Source organism: Xenopus tropicalis, chromosome 2, assembly GCF_000004195.4.
Source record: "Xenopus tropicalis strain Nigerian chromosome 2, UCB_Xtro_10.0, whole genome shotgun sequence".
NCBI classification, from domain to species: domain Eukaryota; kingdom Metazoa; phylum Chordata; class Amphibia; order Anura; family Pipidae; genus Xenopus; species Xenopus tropicalis.
Window position 1 is genome coordinate 122765603 of NC_030678.2, and position 22107 is coordinate 122787709.

General features: G+C 37.7%; 1 protein-coding gene across 3 annotated transcripts in view; it reads right to left on the reverse strand.

Moving 5' to 3' along the window:
- gpc6 (glypican 6) overlaps positions 1 to 22107 on the reverse strand; it is a 574948-nt gene that overhangs the window by 27706 nt on the left and 525135 nt on the right. For all 3 annotated transcript variants that reach the window (XM_018091653.2, XM_012957513.3, XM_031897065.1), the window contains one exon: positions 19477 to 19506. In XM_018091653.2, coding sequence (XP_017947142.1) covers positions 19477 to 19506 — 30 coding nt within the window. The remainder of the gene's footprint in view (positions 1 to 19476; positions 19507 to 22107) is intronic.

A 22107-nucleotide genomic window follows, 5' to 3' on the forward strand; every position in this document is an offset into this window, starting at 1 on the left:
CCACAAAAGACCCCAGGACAACATCTAAAGAACTGCAGGCCTCACTTACCTCAACATCTGGCGTAAAAGTAACACAGCATTTCAGAAAAAGACCATCATACCAACAGTAAAATATGGTGGTGGTAGTGTGATGGTCTGGGGTTGTTTTGCTGCTTCAGGACCTGGAAGGCTTGCTGTGATAGATGGAACCATGAATTCTACTGTCTACCAAAAAATCCTGAAGGAGAATGTCCGACCATCTGTTCGTCAACTCAAGCTGAAGCGATCTTGGGTGCTGCAGCAGGACAATGACCCAAAACACACCAGCAAATCCACCTCTGAATGGCTGAAGAAAAACAAAATGAAGACTTTGGAGTGGCCTAGTCAAAGTCCTGACCTGAATCCTATTGAGATGTTGTGGCATGACCTTAAAAAGGCGGTTCATGCTAGAAAACCCTCAAATAAAGCTGAATTACAACAATTCTGCAAAGATGAGTGGGCCAAAATTCCTACAGAGCGCTGTAAAAGACTCGTTGCAAGTTATCGCAAACGCTTGATTGCAGTTATTGCTGCTAAGGGTGGCCCAACCAGTTATTAGGTTCAAGGGGCAATTACTTTTTCACACAGGGCCATGTAGGTTTGGATTTTTTTTCTCCCTAAATAATAAAAACCCTCATTTAAAAACTGCATTTTGTGTTTACTTGTGTTATCTTTGACTAATAGTTAAATGTGTTTGATGATCAGAAACATTTTGTATGAGAAACATGCAAAAGAATAAGAAATCAGGAAGGGGGCAAATAGTTTTTCACACCACTGTAGGTATTTTTTTACCTATATCTGTATTTTCTTGCTATGTGTTCCAGGGCTGACACACATTATTATTATTATTCATTTCAGTACTTAATTATTTATTTATAGGACTCTTTATAGGACTTTTAACTAAGAGGTGCAGCTTTTTTTATCCTCTTTATATAATGATGGTAGTGTTCCTATCTCTGTAATGACTGACACTGCTTCTTATCTAAAAGACACCATGATAGTATCCAATAGGGATGCTTAAAGGTTAGATGCTTGAAAGCAAACATCCCATTAGTTTCTATAGGTTACAAGACCTGGGCAAACATTAACCTTTTTATTACATTGCAACATATTTTGCTGAAAAAATCCATGTTAGTAAAACAGTATCAAGTTTTCCACATTTTAGTAGAGTACCCCAATTACACCATACCACCAGGGTCCACGAGACAATATCGGGTCAGATTCAATTTAAGAAGAAACACCTTTCTCCTATTTCAAAGCCTGATTTACCTATAGACGTCATTTGAATTGCATGTTTTCTGTAATCTGCACACTTTCCTTCTTTTTTTCTTCAAATGACTCTACAAATGGTACCTTGATACTTTCTCAGCCTGATATAAGGCTATTATCTAATATGCATATATAAGCAGCAGTTTGTGATAGAGGTAGTAATATATACTTTACTGTTAACACACCTTAAGCAATTTTAATTTATTTCCACCCTAAAATAGTATAAACCTAGCTCAGGAGGTAGTTCAAGTGACTTATGGAACTCTAAATTTCTTTAAAAATATACTCTTTGCTCAGTTTGACACCCAGGAAAAGAATGGGGGACATGGTCATACCAATTACAATTAGTCTTTTCACTAACATGAAAGGATCCCTTCATTTATTTAAAATATGTTCTGTTCTCAAACTAAAATACTGGCAAAAAACAAAGGGGGGGGGGGGCATTTGTTTGGACATCCCCATATTGGCTGGTGAGATTGGAACCTTTAAATAAGAAAGGCATTTATATACACAGCACATGTGCTTAGTAAGTTTCATTGGAAGCCAGAGGGGCTTCACAATAAATGTGCTTTCATCTGAATATCATTAGCCTTGTAAAACCTGTGAAAAAAGACTATCCATATTCATTTTCATTAAAAAGACCAATATTTCCTGAGCTATTTCAGTTAATTTGTTTTTATTCACTTTGAATGTCCTATCACAGCTGAATAGAAAAAGAACTGTGAAATGAGTGATCTAGAGGTTTTGATGTTGGAGAAAGGTGAGTAGTACAGTGATGTAGGCTAAGCACTCCCAAAGGCGGTAATACATTGAAAGGCTATGTGACAGGAAACATTCTGTGCTCTTGATGATAGAATCATTTCTGCAATTCGCTACATGGAATCCTGGGAGTAATGTGTCTCACTGACCTTGCTGTTAGTATCGTCCTGACCAGCCAGCGATATGGTGTGCTGAATCTGATTAACTGTAACTTACATCTATTACTGGTTTCAATCTAGCTATAAAATAAGATGGCAAAGGAATTTAAGATGTCATTTGTCTAGCTGCAGAGGTTGAGTTAGGAAATTCCACAAGGAATATGTTGGGTGCAAACAATAAAGGACAAAGATCCAGCAGGGAGCTACTGGTGACTGTGAAGGATGAGTAGCTATTAAAGACTCCAAGCTCCACAGTCCTCCTGTTCTCCTCCTCTGAGAAACAGAGATAGGCGAAAAACATATTAGCATGACAAGACGATCAGTGCGCCAGGATATATGCTGAATATTTATAAATAAACAGCTAACAACTTCGGAAACTGTTTAAAGTCACTTGGCATCCTAGATCTTACTTCAGTGAACTTTTTGTGCTGTAATGGCCCCCATCAGCTAACCTTTTGTACAAACCACTGGGAGAAGGGCAAGCTAAAGAATTGAGATATTTATCTTTTTTGTTCTGAAAAGCTCCATCTGTCTCTGAATATCAGAGTTTTCAACACAGCAGGAGGAAAGTTAAAGAGGTGTCTATTAAATGTCATCCTACATCGAAATAAAGCTAAATATCTCAGAAGATGACACACAAGTATTTTTCTCTGAACTACCTACAGCAGGATACAAGCTCTGTGCTTCCTTTATTTTTCTCCCACTATATCTACTAAAATGCTTCCGCAACCTTCAATGGAAAAACTTTTCCAGAAAGATTACTTTGATGCAATGCCTAGAACCACTTTGTACAATTTTTTTAGATAAAAAGTTAATGGATTTTTTTTTATCACCATGCAGAATCTTTTTTCTAAGACTATGAAAACTTCTTGCCGGCTTTCTTTGTTGTATATTCATGGAATTGTGCTTGAGAGTTCAGAATGCTTAGTAATAAATATCTGACATTTTGTGAGAGGGTTTTTGAGTAGCCAGAATGTAACAGGGTCAGATGGAAGCTCTCAACTAACTGCCAAAACAAAACTTCCTTTGTCGTGTCACTAATTGTTGCACAGACACAAGCTCCTAAAATAACTATCAATCTAAATTCATGCTAGGCTACAAAGCCAACAACTAAATGCATGTTAACAATAATAATAATAATAAAAAAAGGAAGAATAATGTGAAATAATACCACAAACTGTATAGTGGGTGAGGTGTCATGCTAGGTATGGGATCCGTTATCCAGAAACCCATTTTCCCAGAATGCTCAAAATTATTGAAAGCCTGTCTCCCATAGACATTTTAATCAAATGATTCAAATTTTTAAAATTGATTTTCTCTGTAAAAATAAAACCGCACCTTGTACTTGATCCCAACTAAGATATAATAAATCATTATTGAGTTTAATAATGCTTTATTGATTTTTAGTAGACTTAAGGTATGAAGATCCAAATTACAGAAAGACCCCTTATCTAGGAAACCTTTGGTCCCGAACATTTTGATTAACGGGTCCTATACCTTTATAAGAAAATTACATGAAAATAATTGACTGCTGATATTGATTGACTATAATTAAAATGTAACCATACATTGATAAGTCTCTAACAATTACTCATACAATTACTCATACTTTCATATTGTAATTCATTAGTATAGCAATAGTATAGAGTTAAATGTCAATTTATGGGGTTGGCCTATAAAAACATCTGCAACTCACCTGAAATATCACCAAAACTAGTTGTCAAGTTGTCAAAAATTCACAATGCCAGCAATCAAAGTTTAATGGGTGATGAGATATAGACAATTTTTACAAGCTTTATTAAACAGGCACCCGTAATGTCGACATTACATTTTCTCAATGAAATACTGACATTGTTAGAAAAGTCATATTTGTGACTTAAATTGATTCCATAAATTTCCTTGTTAAAAATGCCTATTGATACTAAGTTGCCCAGGGTGGTCCTATCTAGCCACCCTCTGCTAGCTCTGATTAGCAGATAACTACAGTGCACAGAGCTAGTTAGCTGCAGAGAAGAGGGTTGCCAAATATTGCAGTGCATTCATCTCAAATCAGTTTGATGTCCAGCACTGCCCATGGATCAATAATATACACAAACATCAGCTGGTGTTTCCCAAATGATTCACCGTAACATGTGAAATATCGCCTGCAACAAATTCTCACAGCATTTAATTTATGTGCAAAATCTGTTTAATTGCTCCTTAAAAGGAAAATGAGATTCATTATTAAATGTATTTCATTTGCATTTCTTCAGGAGGATTCCAGCAAAAGGACCTGGGTAAGTTAAAAAAAACAACCAGTATTTTACATTGGGATGAGAGTTACCTGGATCTAAAATAACAGAATGGTACAATCCTATTACTATTGTTGATAATGGAGTTTATTGTTCTGCCTTTTTGGCACATTTTGGTTATCTCTGAAGCTTAATACCACCGTCGGCAGAGCTGTCAACTTTTCATAACCAGGAGGATTCCAAGCGTCTCACACAGCCAAAAATGACGTCATGCTCAGTGATGCACCCCCAGAAGTTAATTCACATGCATTTGCTCTGCTGAAGCCACTGAACACTACCTGGGCATGCTCACACCCTCTACATGATTTTCAATGAACGCTTGCTGCACCACGCACACCCGCCAAATGAGGAAAAGTCAGAAGATTTCTTTCCCCCACATTCGGGGGAATGTGGTAGGATGTCGGGAGACCGAGGGGGAGGGTGACAAAATTGGAGACCTCCTGAAGAAATAGGAAGGGGTTGGCAGCTCTGCATAGGTAAACTTTACAGTGGAAGGCAGGCAAAAACCCAGTGCTGAACTGGCCCACTGGCATACCAGAAAAATCTTGGTGGACACCTCTGGGCCAAACTCTACTGACTCAATCCAGCAGCCACTATACCCAACAGATCACAGAATGCTGATTCAGGCCAGGTCTGAGTTGTGTGAGGATGGGGTGTGTTTGCATGTATATATACATGTATGTATGTGATAGTGGTTGGTTGGCCTGTGGGGGGATGTTACAGTAGGCCCCAGTCCAATGCTGCAAAAAAATCAGCTGTGGCTGAAGTGAGTGAAAGCTAGAAGTGGAATTTTCTGAACGTGTAGTAGACTGACTTACAACAGTTACTAACTGATTTGTAACTGGTTCATTCTATCACTTATATTAGTATATCAGACTCTTAAATTGCACCCAGGACAACGAATGAGTAGTCACCCCTTATCTCACTCTAATAAGCCAGCAAATGAAAGAATGTTTAACATAATTCATTGGGGAAAGAAAGAAAGCAAAACTAAACTGCTGAATTGAAACTGAATTTCAGACAGATTAGTTATTCAAAGCTAGAGTTATTAACCATGAAATAAGCTGTACTCCGCAGTAGTTAATAATTAAAGCTGATAATTTAATTTTTAAGTAACACAATGAAACTAAAAACAATATTGTGGTAGGTCTTTAGAAAATGTAATTATAAGAAATAACTGTTATTATAGTAAGTATACACCAATTGCATCTATACATTCCACACAGTCACACTTTTAAAACCGCTCAGCGGATACAATTTCTCTAGCCTGCCAAATTTCTTAATTACATTTTACAAAAAATAGATTGAATTGTAATTTTATGGTAGGATGTTGTAGAAAGAGGTGGAAATACTTGACTTTTATGAGCAAAGTAAAAACTTCAGCGGGGGTTCATCTCTCTTTTGTTTTGTATATGTACAGTAGAAACCTACAGCACTCTTATGTTATATAAAAATGTGAGGCAAGTAGTTTTTTATATTTTGCATGAATTGTTTCTAGGCCTGTTTTGGCTTTAACTGCAAATAAGGGCTTAGAGGATAACGTTGGTCAGACAGAGACCAAGAAGCAGTATATGATATATACTGTATGATACTAGTGCAATATGGCCACACACATAGGAGGACACATAACATGTTAGCTCATGTGGCAGAAATATTGAAAGTTTGGGCCTGTGAATTTCTAGGTGCAATCACTAGATGATACTGGGCTAAACAAACTGTTAAAAGGCCAAACATATAGAGACAATCAAATTGTTGAATTATTTAAAACATCTGGGGGTATATGCAGTGCTTGTGTTGGCCCACAACTTTGTAATAAAGACACTAAGCTAGAATACCAGCATCAAGGGCTGGCACCTGCTTAGTGGACACCAGTGATTTCCCATTGAATTCTGGATGTGACATCAACATGCCACTTTGGTATCAGATTCTAACCATAAAAGCCTCTCATGCCAATGGGACTTCTCTAGTTCATTAGGCCCTACTGTTGCTGGTGTCTTTGGTAGGTGCTTCTTTCTCCACGTCACTGATTCATGATTTTGATCATTCATTTCAGACACTTTTTAAGACCCTTTCCCATTGGTTAACTCTTAATGCATAATTCTGAGGACTGCCTGTATGAGCCAGGTGCTGACAATCACAGCTGACTTCCGGGTGTGACTTCAGCGCATCATGCTACATGTAAGTTTTGTCTAATATGCAGATTCTCACGTGCTACTTTGCATGCGTTGGATGGTACACGGTTAAATAATCAGAGTTAGGGACATTTGCACAGACTGATGACATTGTGTCAGTGTCCTGCAGTGGGTCAGGTACCCATGAGTACCTGTGGGTTACCCACAAAAAAAAAGCAGGTACCCTGCAGGTTGAGGGTAGGATTTTCACATTTTATACATGCAAGTCTGCGGGTTGGGTTGCAGGTCTTGTCTATATTTCTTATCTTATCTATATTACCTATCTTTTGCTCTTTTTTTACTAAAACGTTTTAGTTTTAAACATTTTACTTCCGATTTGCAGCAACAGTACTTTCTGTTCAATGGTGGTCAGCAGGGCGCAGATCTGGTTGCAGAAAAGGCAGTTGGGTTGGGTAGTGAGTAGAAGCAGGTTAAAATGAGGGTTGCAAATTGGGGTCACGGGTTGAGGACCGCAGGTCTGGGTCGGTTTTCAAAAAATGGTTCCGTGCAGTGTCAGTACTTATGCGCTTGCTGAATTTGCACTTGTCTTATAGGTGTATTTCTGGCTGTTTTATTAAGAAAAACTTTCCTCAACAATTGGGGGAACAAATTCACCTTAGACTAAATATCAATCTTCTTTTGTTTTAAAGAACTGCAACTTGACCGAAAGTTCCTGTAAATGCAGTGCAATGAAATGTAAAAGAAACTGAAGGGATTAGAACATGCCTTATTGTTGGGTAAAAATATTTTCCTCCTTTTTTACATTCTAATTATATTCAAATCCCTAAATTCAAGCTATTTGAAATGTCCCAGCTTTTTGTGACCTTGTCCCTATCTATGAATACAAAGAATTTGTTTTTTTACTGGAAAGCAATTTTGTATGCATACAACTGTCTGATATTTCAATGCATATCAGGTAAGGGCTAATATAAAATATAATTGCTGTGTCTACTTTATTGTTGACTTGGAAAATAGTATTTATATTCAAATGATGTCCCAAGGTAATGGTAATTATGCAAAAGCTATACCCATCACACGAGAATTTACATTCTAAATTCATTATTTTTGGCTTCAAGCCACGAATGTGTAGTTCTGGAAATCATCTATGGAGTTTTTTTTAACTTTATAAATGAAAGATATTTAAATGCGGTAGATCCATTAGGTACAGAAAACACCTTAAATTGGAAGACTACTTCTTTGCTTGAAGTGCAGTGCAATTTGTATCAGAGGCATACCTGGTTCAGATACAGTTTTTAATGTAAACATTATTAAAATGTATACTATATTCAGTTCTGAGCATAAGAGAGAGAGTGTTTATAACTGGAATTTTTAAAAGTTATGGTTCAGCTTTATACATTAGAACTTTATTCTACTATGTCCAGTAATATCTGATCAACTTAAGGGGGGGAGTTAAAGGAGAAGGAAAGTCATTTTGCCATTTTACTGCCAATAGATTAGCCACATTAGTGCCACCTAGAACACTATATTTATTCTGCAGAAAGCTTTACCATACCGGAGTAAAGAGCCCTAGAAGCTCCCTCCATTTGTTTATGATAGCCATTTTAGCTTGGTCTTTGTAGCTTCCTGCTGCAGCTCTAGTCATTGGAAGCTCAGATGACACATTTTGATGGGGGGGAGTGAGTTTTATGAATTCTTAGGGGGGGCAGGAGAGAACTGCGCAGACTCTGACCCCAGGAATGAAGGATCTTTCTGAGAGAGGAAGTCTAATACCGAAGAACATGTTTACAAAAAAGGAGACAATAAATCCTGTGTTTCTTTTGATAGGGGACCCAGTGCAGCTTTTCTGTGAGTGCTTATGGCTGTATTTACATAGACCTTTCTGATAAAGCTTACTTAGTTTTTACCTTTCCTTCTCCTTTAAATCAGGCTATATGTGTAGTTGTGGCATGACGCAACAAATCAGTAAAAATGTGTGTTTTCCCTTTTAGTTCTTCATAGTGGGAGATGTAAGCTTCAAGGAAGATGTGTCAGAGCCTGCTCGGCTCTGAATGAATTTATAGGGACCAGGAGGAAAGCTTAATTACAAGCAGTAGATTAGTCCAAGAACGCAGTACCAGAAGGGTTAAACAGTCTTAATCACAGCCCAGGCAAAGGTCAGTTCAGGTGGCAAATAGGATGGTCAGAAACAGGCAGCGAAATCAAATACTGGAAGATAGTAACATAGTAAGTTAGGTTGAAAAAAGACATATGTCCATCAAGTTCAACAGATCAATAACAGCTCACCCAGACGCTTTCTATAGAAGTCCTGTATATTGGCATTGAACCTGGGTCAATGGTGGGCTTTTAACTTTGAATTTCACGCCAAGCGCAATGACATCATCTGTCGGCGTGTGGCGTAGTGATGCCATCTTGGGCATGCACCCGAAGCAGAGCGCTCCTAAAGAAGTGCTCCTGACAAGATGTTATTAAACAGAGAATGCTTTCTCTGTTTAAAAGACTTTGTGGTCTGGTCTTGGAGCCTATAGTGTTCTGGAAGGAACAGGCAGACCAGGTGATTCCACTAATCCAGCTCAGATATTGAAGCTCATTTTCCACAGAAAGGCTGTCCTGTTTGAAGGTATTTAATTGTATAGAGAATGTGTGTAAGGTCTCTCAGAGCCGGGCACAGGGCAGGAAGGCTACCTGTCTGTATGAGGAACTCCCAGAGGGGCTGGGGGTGCTGCCTGTCACTGCAAGGAGCAGAGGGAGCCATTCATAAAGTGACTGTGAGACTGAGTGTCTGGGAAACTGAGTGGAAAGCCAGGAGGCTAAGAAACTCCCCCAAAGAAGTATTGTGGGTACAGGAGTGACCCCAACTATTGGTACCATTTTCTTACTGCTAGTCCACAAGAGGCCCATTTTAGTGAGGGAATCCATAAAATGTGTGAAGGTAGCACCCAGAGGACAGGATTTATTTTTATGAGTTGTGTTTTGTATGCTGAATTGACCATTCCTTTGTTAAATAAACTGCCTTAAGGTGTCTGTCATGGACGCAAGTTTAAAGTGTGGCTGTCTCTTGTGGTATTCCAATTTTTATCCTTTGTTGTATATGTATGTCGTTAATTCATTTAAATGTGTCACTGTTTTTAAACATTTTGGCTACCATTATGAAGAATAATTTGAGGAGCATTACATGATGTTATAGGTATGCTTTAGTAGAAATATTAATTATTCTAAGTTGTGTTTGTGTAGAGTGCACAGTTTCAGTATTAGTGCCTAAATGAGATATATAGTACTCACTTAGAAACCTTTTCTTATAAGTTAACTGCTTAAAGGACATGTAAACTCCAAATATAATTTTTTGCCTAATAAAAGAAAACATAATTCCCAACAACATTTTTAGTGCTTTAAATGTTATATGTAAATGTAATTGCTATAGAAAGCAGCATTTGCTGAACTCCTGGTTGTTACTTTTTAACCAATACTGCACACCAGGGCAGAGAATAGAAAAGGACTGGCAAACACTACGACTAATAGCAATTATATATACAAATAAGTCAAAAACCACTGTAATGAATGTATGTTGCAAAGTTGCCTAGAATTATGTTTCCTTTTATTAGGCAAAAATTATAATTTGGGTTGACTTGTCCAACTTATACAAAGAATTAGAGGTTGCTATTGATTGTTCTTGGGATTTGGACAAAAAGAACAATATGATATAGCAGTCAGTTTCAGCTGAGTGAATTAGAATTAGCGTCCTTTAACAACCCCATAACTACATCCCATAATACTACTTGACCTGGTGCCATATCAGAATGTCCCCTGCCTGCTATTGGCTGCTTGCCCCATCCCTTGTTCCCCTGCCGGTTTCTCACTTGCTCTACCGGTCTCTTGCTTAATGTGCTGGTTGGTTGCTTCCTCACTTTCCCTGACAGTCACTCTCTCAGAGTTGCACCCCTTACATGTGCTCTATAGGCAAGTGCCTTTGCAACCCCTAGTTCTAGCCCTGTCACCCCCCTCCCACTTTTTCCAAAATGTCTGCATTCCAGGCAGGTGCCTGTATTCTCTACCTCTATTTCCAGCCTTGATGGAACTGAAGACTTTTTTATGACAGGAACCTAAAGATACATACACCTTTCTAAGTATTTACCTCACTATCCATAATGCATGCTCATGTGTTCTTTTTTATTATTTTGCTAATTATATTCAATATTCTATTTATACACATGTTTTTATATATGAGAGACCAATGCCTCTATTTATTGTAAGAAAGTGTAACAGGCCTTCTTGAACAATAAACCATTAAATGGCACATTTATCAGGCAAGAGAACAGAGTTATGATTTTTTAGTCATTTTAATTATCTATTAGCATTATCTATTAGTTAAGATGTTGGTGCCACCAACTGGTAGGATTTACCTACAGTGTCCCACAGATATTTGATTTTATTGTGCCCCCAGTTTGCAGAAATCCAGAAGGTCTGCCAGTTCCATAAAAAATCCAAATGGCATTAATCTGGGTAATGTTGGTCTCTTGTAGTGGAATATGGCAGGGCCGCTGCTGGCCAAATGGATGCCCTAAGCAGAAATTTACTTTTGTGCCCCCTCCCCCAAATATTACAGAAGTAAAAATAAAATAATAAAAAAAACACCTACTATAGGGGCCCCACACACAGTGCCCCCATAGACAGTGCCCCCAATAGCCCCCATAGACAGTAGCCCCCATACAAAGTAGCCCCCGCCGTACACAGCCGCTCCTTCTTTTGCGGCTCTGCTCCTTTTATGGCAGCGACAGGCACAGGCCCTTTTATAAGGTTGCGCCCCATGCGTATGACATCACCCGTACCACGGGGCGCAACCTTATAAAAGGGCCTGTCACCGCCGCACAAGTTGCAGAGCAGCAGAAGAAGCCGATGGAAGGGTACAGTCAGCGCATCTCGCTGTGCTTGATAGTTCAATGAATGTCCCGGAAATGCGGGACATTGATTGAACTATCCAGGACAACGGGATGCACTATAAAACCGGCGGGACAGTGTTGGGGGGTATGTTATAATATATAAAAATGATTTTTTTGAGCAGCTGGGATGGTTCCCCCCTGGGAGTTGGTGCCCTATGCAGACTGCGTACTCTGCTTATAGGGAGCGGCGGCCCTGAATATGGTTTCTTTCACTTAAGGCAAATTTAAGTACCATTAATGGGTTAGATCCATTAATGGGTTAGATCCATTGTGCCAGGTGGTTCCTTGCCCACTGACTCCTAAAACAACACACAGCTCTTTTAGAATATACTTTTTTAATTTATCCTTTGTATTTCCATACTCCTCCTCTCAGTAGAAGGTACTATTTTATTTCTTTGTTCTAACACCCTTTCTGAGCTCTGTGGGTGAAGCAACAGCAAGTTCAAATAGACAAGAAAATACTCAAAGCAGGGATAGAGCTCCCATAATGAAAGTTGTTAGATTTAGCAGACAGAATGGCACCAGTGCCACTAAGGGCAACAGCAAGCTTACTATCCAAATTACAAAATAATTTCACCCTTTATATCCTGTAACACTGTACACTGAACCCCCACATAAAATAAAGCTATACTGTGAATACAAGATAACTAAAAATATCAAACACGCCCATGACAGGAAGCTGTAGCGTTGCATTAAGAATTATTTGTATTGTGTACTGGGACCTTATGGAAGGTCATAATTATAAGAAGTATCTTGTACTTGATCCCAACTAAGATATAATGAATCCTTATTGAAATTATTTTTAAGTATGGATTACTTATGAATTACAGAAAGACCCCTTATGTTGAAAACCCCATGTCCCAAACATAGATAGAGATGAACAGGAAAAAAAACATCTTATTCCATGACACCAATGAATTTGAATTACACCGCTATAGTCAACAGTGCAGGCAACGGCAGTGAAACCAGGTTTATGTTATCATTTAATGTCAAGTTATGAAGCGAAATAGAAACACCGACATGAAAAATATTGGAGCCGAACAAATGGATTTTCACATGTATCCGAAACACTTGTATCAATTCACAGTACAGAATATAGAACAAAGTAAATTCCTTTTTGACACGGTTAAGATGCAGCGAATAGCATGACATTTGTCCTATTATAAAACTGTAAGTGCAGTCTACAGTCAAAGGAATGTTTCCTGCCAGCGTTTCCATGAGCACTGTAATATAACTTTCAAAGAAAGTAGCCAGATCTACTTTTGATCAAAAGGCGTAAATGAGTTCTCTGTTGCATTTTATGATAGATCATTATGTACCATATATCATTTCATATTTTAAAAATAAAACAGTAATGTGCCGCAACATAAACACCAGGTTTTCTTGCCTTCCCAAAGTACAATCGAATGTGGAATAGATGGGAATCCTGCTGGCAGTAATAGGTCTTGATTCACAAGACCTATTTTATTCAACAGAAGTATAATTTATTTTTTTAACACATATCATTTGTTTTTAAGTATTATTTGACAAAATTTCAGATGCCTATTTTTAAATGAAATTGTATGCTAGAGATGTGAAAGCTATATATTTTGTTTGCTATGAATGGAATATTGAAAGTTACCACTTTATTGTGTTCATTGAATCCCAGTTTTGCAGTCAACAGTCTCAAAGAAGGGATGACAAAGTTTCCTTTTTAATTTTCCAGTCATTTTTTATTTCTCACCTGCCCTCGTCTGTGCTACAGAGATTGCATAAATGCAGCTTACAGGATATATATTTACTTAAAGATCAGTGAGACCCCAGATATTCCATGAAGCACTGCATGCAGGTTTGCCACCTGGCCAGTATTTCACAGGCAATTTTCTTTACCGTAACTTTGTAATTCCTAGTGGTTCGGCCATTAGCCCTTCCCCAAACGTCCCTCCATCCCCTCGCTATTCTTCTCCTTATGCATCCTGCTTACTCAGAATTCACACTTGCCCCCCATAATGCCTTAACCCTGCTACACAACTCCGCCCCCTTTCAGACCCTATCTGCCTCTTTCATCATCGGCTGGTACAGACCTGAAGAAAAGGTGGCTACCCTAACTGCATGTATGGAAGTTCATTTTTTTTTATAAAGCTGACACATGGTTTAGAGAATGTTGAATCATTCACACAACTTAGTGGAGACTACAATTTAATTTCCCCATTACAGGGACTGAACCACACACACACTAGAGTCAGTTAAAAAAAAGTCTTATTAGGACTTTGGGAGGAAACTATAGCACAAAAACATTGGGCTAACATCTTTAGGGCCCTGGTTAGGAATAACTCTAGACAGACTCTAGACCCAAGACTCTAGCACTGTAAGGCATCAATACTAGGACCTGTACCACCATTGTGTCTATTAAAAGGTGTTCATTATGTATGATTTCATTTCCTAAATGTTTTTGTATTTTTTTCTTCCTTGAAATGAATATGCACATGTGTTGTATAACACTTTCTAGTTCAGTAAGTAACTTTGATTTTTAGGGATCTCCCAAAGCAGACCAAATTACACGCAGCAGCCAATGTCAACCTTAAAAAACATTTAAATTGACACTCAGCGCATCTTCAGATTTAACGTCGTTATCTTTAACGGAGACTATAAACAGGTAATCAGAATAAACAGATGTGCACACTTACAGTAATTTACGGATCTCATTATTTATGCATTTGAGAAGTTTCATGATTTCAGCTGCTATAAACCTTAATTGTAAGGTGACACACAAAATGTGACCCACACAACTTTCAAACTAATACACTGTAGCAAACTGGTCCATTACATGCTTGTAGGTTTCTTTACATTAAAGGAACAGTAATACTTAAATGAGCTGAGAAAATGCCTTGTCTCTGTGTATACTATTTTCAGCAAACGTTATTCTTGTATAGATTGCACAAGTGGGAAACTGTAGTGATATGCTGGTGAGGAACCCATATTTGCTAAGAGATTCCAAAATGACAATAGTCACATTTCTGCTTTTATTAGATTTCCATATTTACTTTTTGGTTGATGCTTTGTTGGCCATTTTGCTTTATTTGCAAAGCACCCTTGTTTGGTTCACATTTGATCTTTTTCAGCCGATTTACCTCCAACACATGACCCAGCACAATGCTTTCTGAAAGCTCAGGCTTCATTTTATAACCCATGCTAAGGATGGAGCACAGTACATTTCATCATTACGATAACATGTAGACACGAATGTTTATACCCAAACACTTCTACAGCTGCCAGAAGCTCAGGAACATTGCTACATATGATGTACTTTCTGGCAAATATTGTATCTCTGTTATAGTTGTGCTATTTATGCTGCCACACACACACAAACAGAAACTAGAGTCAGGTGGAGTGTAGGCAGGAGACTAAAATAACTGAAGAAAATGTGACACAGACATGGGAAAAGCCAAGAAGCCCTTGGTGGAATCAGCCGAGGACACAATTTTCTGCATAGTAGTAGTGCTGTTGAGACTGCTCCAGCAGTGCTACCATATCACTCTTTTTTTTATCCATACAGTTTATCTGCATAAATATTGTGTAATATTTTTTGTGTACAAGGCAACACCAATAAATAAAAATAGCCATTTAAATTAAATGACTTACAATGATGTTAATCATGTAAATTTAAAATGTTTGTAAAGCAAGTCCCAGTTTCTCTGCTGTGTTTGGATTTATTGTGTTGCAAAGCCCTATGATTGTTTTTTTTATCCATTGTCAAGCACAGTCTTACTTCTTTTGCTTATGCGACCATAATAACTGCCATTGGGGTTTTTTTCACTGCATTTTTTTTGTTGTTTATTATTTTCGCCATTGAGATTTGTGAATTTTTTGGTGAAACGGGACAGATTCACTTATCACTAGTTGTGAGTACTTGGCAACAAAAGGCATCATTTACTCAGTGCAAAATGTTCCCATTAATCATCTACTGAATACTTGAATCCAGGGCAGTTGCTGCTCTCTGTACCTGGTGCTACCCAGCCTGTGTGTCTGACTGCTGCACAAGCTAACAGGCATTTCAGAAGAATGCTCATCACCCACTCTTTTTAATTAAATTGTTGTTTGTTTGCAAGCTGGAAGCAGCCATTACTGTATTCAGAATAATGCTCAGTTCTTTGTGTGCCAATTGCAAAAAGCTGCTTCTTCAGTTGCAACAAGTGAGGCAAGGTAAATAGTAAAAAAAAAAAAATTGGTTTTGTAAATGTACCCTCTATATAGATGATTACAATTACTGCTGTTTTGTACCTTAAAGGGCAATATACCACCATGTTAAGTGCAATGAATAGGGCTTGTGTTGGACATATGTTTTGACTTTTGCTTTAACCAGGAAAAAGCTATGGATTCTGTTATTCCTTGAAATGCAGGGAAACTGAAGCTACTCCATGTTGGGTCTTAGTGAGGTAAACAAAAACACTGCACATTGTATCAAAATACACAAATAATCAGGAATAAAATGATTTTTGTGAAGTGAACAGCTACATTGATAAGATATATATTTATAAATGTCAGTGTCAAAATTCAGAGCAATAATCCAGTTAGTAGAGACATGAGATTTTAATGTTTATTTTAAAAGGGGTGTACAGGTCACAGTTTCAAAAAGATTTACATTTTCTATTTTTGTTCTTGTGGAATTTATCTGCCTGTTTCTGCATTGTGTTGCAGTCAAACGCTTCTTGTCGCTGCTGCCTCCCTTTCACTTCAGACAAGAGCACTGTGATTGGCTCTTGGCACTGCCAAGGCAAAACCTGATACATATATTGTCTGCAAGTGAAGATCTATTTAAGCCTAAGCAAAAGCTCTCCTTGCAATGTGCAATATATCTTGCTTTGATATAAAGCACTAATATGCCAGTTCTTGGGAGGAATGTGATCCTCAGCTCTAGAATACTGACATAAATATGGTAAATCTTCAATGCACTCTAATAAACAGAGTAATAGCTTTGTCTTTTTATTGCAGAGGTTATTTCTCTGCATGAAACTATCATCTAAGCACTGTATATTCTGGCTTTTTATCATTGAAAGAAAGTGCACACAGACAGATTTAGCATTCGGAGCTAAAATTGTTTGAGAGGAATCTGAAACCAATTTAGAAAGTGTTTTGTGGTTGCAGTGTTTCAGTGGAAACCACTGCTTAAAAGAAAAAAGAAAGACTTATAAAAGCCTGGTGAGCAGCAAAAATCACTTATCTGCAGCTTGGGCCCTGGCCAGAATGTATAAATGTTAAATAATGTACAATTAGAGTAACTTTGTGAACTAATTTGTTGACACCTTAAGTTTAAACGCTATATCATGTCTGAAACGCTGAACAGTCAGGGCTAGGAGGCCACCTGATGTGGGGAAATGCTTGAGAGCTTGATGTCTTCATTGTTAGACAAATTGAACCACAGGGAAAAAGAACGTTGGCTATCTTGTCTTATAGCTGCCTGGCTGTGTTCCTAAAAGGATTACAGCTCCTTTTAGGATGAGAACTTTCCATTAGTGACTAGGGATAAGATAGACTAGGCTACAAAGACTAAAGACATGATCGAACCTTTTAAGCTACATATACTTATGGGGAAATCCTTTGTTATCCACTGTAAGAGCTATGTTGTCCGTTGCTAGAATTTCTTTATATCAGCTTCATTTAGGTTTTAGAAAATATACGTTTCTAAGCAGTGTGCTATGATTTGAAACAGTGGGTAAACAATTGAATGTGGAAATTAAAGGGTCATATTTAACCCTTTTTAATGTTTGAAAGCTATGTGACATGTTTTGAATACAGGTGTTAGACGTTATCCAGAATGCTTAGAACCTGGGGTTTTCCGGATAAGGGATCTTATCTCTACCAGAAAATCATTTTTAACATTAATTAAACTCAATGGGATATTTTGCCTTAAAAAAAGATTAATTATATCCTAGTTGGGATCAAGTACTGTTTTAATATCACAGAGAAAAAGGAAATTAGCTTTTAAAATTTGAATTATTTGATTAAATGAAGTCCATGGGAGATGGTCTTCCCGTAATTTGGACCTTTTGGGATAACAGGTTTTTGAATAATGGATCCCATACCTGTATTCTAAATGCTGTCTCACATTTAGGAGTTCACATCGAAAAGGATTGCAGAACTGAGCCACATGTTTGTTTCACACATTTAAGTTCTGCTAAGTGCTGTGTACTTTTACAGCATTAAGACTAAAATAAATGCAAACTTTGTTTTGATATCACACTATCACATGGTACAGGCATTCCGTTACACCATGGCAATATATAACATAATCCATTTCAATGTCTTCACCTCTAGCCTTGTCATTTGCATTAAAAACATCAAAAATAGCATGGCGTCCTCATTTGAGATTTATAAAAAACAATCTAGTTTACTTGCCAGACATTCATTGGTCAAGTAGTTAAGGTGGTTTTAGAAACACGTTCAAACTGGTAGATTATTAAAAAAAGAATGTATCCCCTACTTTAAAAAGATATTAGTGATCACCTTGTTGTTTCATGACCTAGACTGGTGTTATACCTTCATATGGTCATAAGATTGAAGAAATGGTATATATGTCCATTAACATTTCTATAGTGTCTAGCTCATTTGAACAAGTAGCCAATAAGCTGCATTCCTGTTGTTAGGCTACACTGTCAGCAACAAAAACCTTACCTATAAGATGCGTTATACTGTTATTTATTACTCTGCCAGCAGGGCTCAGTATTAATATCATTATGTGTTTATTAAGTTTTCTTAAAACCTGTGCATTCTGGGAAAAGTCTCTAGGATGCGATATCCTTTTTTCCCTTTGCTTGTTGTAAGGAGAATAAAGTATCATCCAATGGCAGGCCAAGCTGGCTGGGCAACCTCGGCAACCAGGCCGGGCCCCCAGCCTATCCGTGTGGGCGTAAAATATGCATACATGGTGTTGGCACTGGAGGGCGGGATTAGGTAAGCAACAGTTGCATGGTGGGGAGAACAAGGGCCTGGACTAGGAGTAGGCAGCCAGAAGAGGTACGTGCATAGAGCAACCCCCATTGTTGCACCCTGGACATGTGCCTTTTCTGCCTACACGTAGTTCCCCTAGCATCAGTGTGATTGCTGACACCAGATTACTCACATTCTCCTGTACTATATTTATATTATATTTATTTATCTGGAGTAAAACTATTTTATTTCTAAGAATATTTAAAAATCGATGACCCATGTTTGGTTAATGTAAACTTTGATATCTATGCTCCAGTATAAAATCAATTTTTCAGATTTTCTAAAGAACATACAAATTCCAGGAATCTCAGCACACTGCCTTTTCAGTATCTGCAGTCACCGAGAGAGCAATTTCTGTAATAAAATATGACAAACTGGGAGCAAGTACACATGAAGCCCAGAAATACATTATATTTGAAGATAGATGCAAAGGTTACATTGTTGATGCTGCTGGAACTATCCTGTCCCTATAGAGTCCTACAGGCTAAGAGGGTCCTTTATCACAAATTGAATATGATAAGAATAATGAAAACCTGGGATTCCCAGAAGTTTTCTAAAACAAATGTTATGTACTCTGCCCTATCTTGCAAGTCTACACGCATTGTAACAGAAGAGAGCTGAGATTACTCAATTTAAATGCTAATTCTGAGAAAGGTGATTCACACACTTTATTTACCATTTAATTCCCAGCTAACATCTGGAGAAGCTGATCTTAAATCTCCCCAATAAGCACAAAGTAGCCATGCATTCCATAAAGAAGGCATTTAGGACCACTGGAATGAGCTGGATGTGTGCTAGTAGCAGATGTTTAGGCACTAATTAAAATCACTTGATTGTATTTAACACTTTACATTACGCTAAATTGCATCTACTGCTAAACATTACAGAAAGGAACAAATGCAATGAAAAATAAAAATAAGCCAAAAGAATAAAAATGCTTAAAACTTACAGCATTCTGCATTGTCCTCCATAAAGTCCTCTGGAAAACAGTGGTGTGCAGGGATAAAAAAAAGATAGATTACTCTCTTATCTAATGAAATGGCAGCTTCCAGAAACATGACTCCAAACATTTACTTATCCTATATATTGGGTGCCAGTTCTGTAACACCCAGCCATGTCCTGATTTCAAGTTAGATCTGCCTCAATGCACGTGGTTTAAAAATCAATTAATGCTACTATGTTGCTGCTTAATTCTAAAATATAGATTGTGATTAGAAATGAGGCCAACAGTGGTTATTTCTTAGCTCCTAAATAAGTATATTTTAAGCTATATCACAGGCTAAGTATAGTGCCACACCATGCATATTATTAGTCTGTGGCTAAATGTAGGCCAAAAATCCACCCCTACACTCCTAACTGCTTTCTGATGTGTCTGCACCCAGAGTCACTGTGTTGGCCCAGGTGCAGGCACACAGAGAGGATGTTGGTGCCAAAATGCATACTCAAGTATTTCCACACCAAAATTCATCCATGTGCCTCTACCTGGTGTGGCGCTTACTTAACTGCTGCCATCTTGGTGGATGAGTTATTCATAACAGAGTAGCATGAATCAGCTTGTTCCCTCTTTGTGCATGTCATGTAGAAAAGTGGAAGGATGACAGTGCACTTGGCAGTGCGTGAAAGCTTTTTTTATTAAAGGAGAAGGAAGGTGTTAACCACCTCCAGTGTTTATAATAACTTACCTTAGTCCCTGGTACAATGCTCCCCTTTGCTGAAAAACATGCCGCCCAGGTTTCCATATTCTTACCTTGTCCAGCAATCCCATTTGACTGGTCTGTGCACACACAAAGTAGAGTGAGATCAGCACTTGTTCTCTTCTTTGAATGCTACAGTCCAGGGCCAGAGCAAAGATCAGTAGACAGGAAAGTAGATAGTGGTCTGGCGCTCACTGAAATTCTACACCAGGTTTTCACATTTTGTAGCTCAGAGGAGAACCATCCCAGGGACTAAGGTTAGAGATTAGAATCACTGGGGGTGACACATTTGGGAGTTATTTTGTGTCCCATACAGCAGTTTACTATTTTGCCTTGTACTGATTAGTGTCTTGGCTTTTGAATGACATAAAGCAACAATTATTTCACCAAGTGATGATGACATTCCTTTATAATTACCATATTTTTGATTATCATGATTATAAAAATCACTATGCTTGTTAAGTTGCACCAATAAACAGCTTTGATTTTAATTACATAACAGTTATAATAGTAATCAGCATATAGTGCAACGTCAAGCGGATATAACAATGTTTTCTCCTGTAAAACTTAAAGGAGAAGGAAAGATATATTCACTGGAAGGTGCCAATTTGTTAGGTATTATAATCTCTAAATAATGTCTAAACCCAGCCTAACTGAGAGGCAAAAAGATGGCTTTTTGCTCTACTCCCATGTTTACCTGGTGCCTGGGGCCATACAGATCCACAGGGTGAAAAGACAAATGATGCTCCTACAGTATTACCCTGGGTTGGTACAATTTTCTGTGAAAAGGAGCACTGGCCTGGGATCTTAGGCAGGCAGCTATAAATTGGCACCCCCAGTGATTATGCCTTTCCTCTCCTTTAAAGTGTATACCATGTAAAGTCATTGAAAAAGCCAGCCAAAAACAGGAGTCACCTTTATTGTATAGACTGGTACTTACTGATATTTATTAGCCACATTTAACTTTATAGTTTAACTTTTAACAATAGCTTAGCATTTGTTAAAGCATTACTGATCATTTGACAATTTATTTTATGTGCTGGAACAATTTGCTTGTCCATGCTATTTGCTGTTATCGAACAGCACTAAGTACTGACACACAAGCAAAATGAATGCATTTAACTAAACATTAGGTAGAATGCATAATATTAAGATTTATCAAAAAGTGAGATCAGAGCTCACTACTAAATTCCCCTACTTTCTATTCATTTCTATGGGATCTATAGATGTGAATTTATCAAATTTTAAATACCCCTCTTATCAACTAAGAAAAAAAACATAATTGCAAAAAAAAAAAAATTAAATAAACCATTGCATTTTATTGCTTTTATCTTCCACGTTTGAGTTTTGAATTTGACAAGCAACCTTGCAGCTACAGACCATATAAGCAAGTGAATCAGCACTGCTAAAACTTTTTCTCTGCGCTTTCTTTAAAAGGGATCACCAATCCCAACTTGCATTGTGCCCTAACAGGAAGTTCACTTTGAACTGGTTACTGAACATGCCTTTCCTCTCCTGCCTAATTTGTATTTAATTGAGTCGATTGACTGAATCTTGCCAGCCAATGGTATCAAAGATATACAAATGAAGCAGGAGAGCGAAGGCATGAGTAGCAATCAGTTCAGTGTGAACTTCATGTTAGGGCACAATGCAAACATGATATATAAGGAGTAGGAAATATTTTTTTTTGGAAGACATAAAAAAGGACTAAGCCCTGTAACCTTATTATATGGGGTTCATGAATTGTATAATCTTAATTGATCTCTGGGGTTCTTATTATCAAAACAATATGACAGCAGTGACCAGTTTATCCCTGAAGTTGTTTTTACGAGAGTCGAGTAAATGCCTAGAATGACAAAATGTATTTTATACAATAATACCTCTTC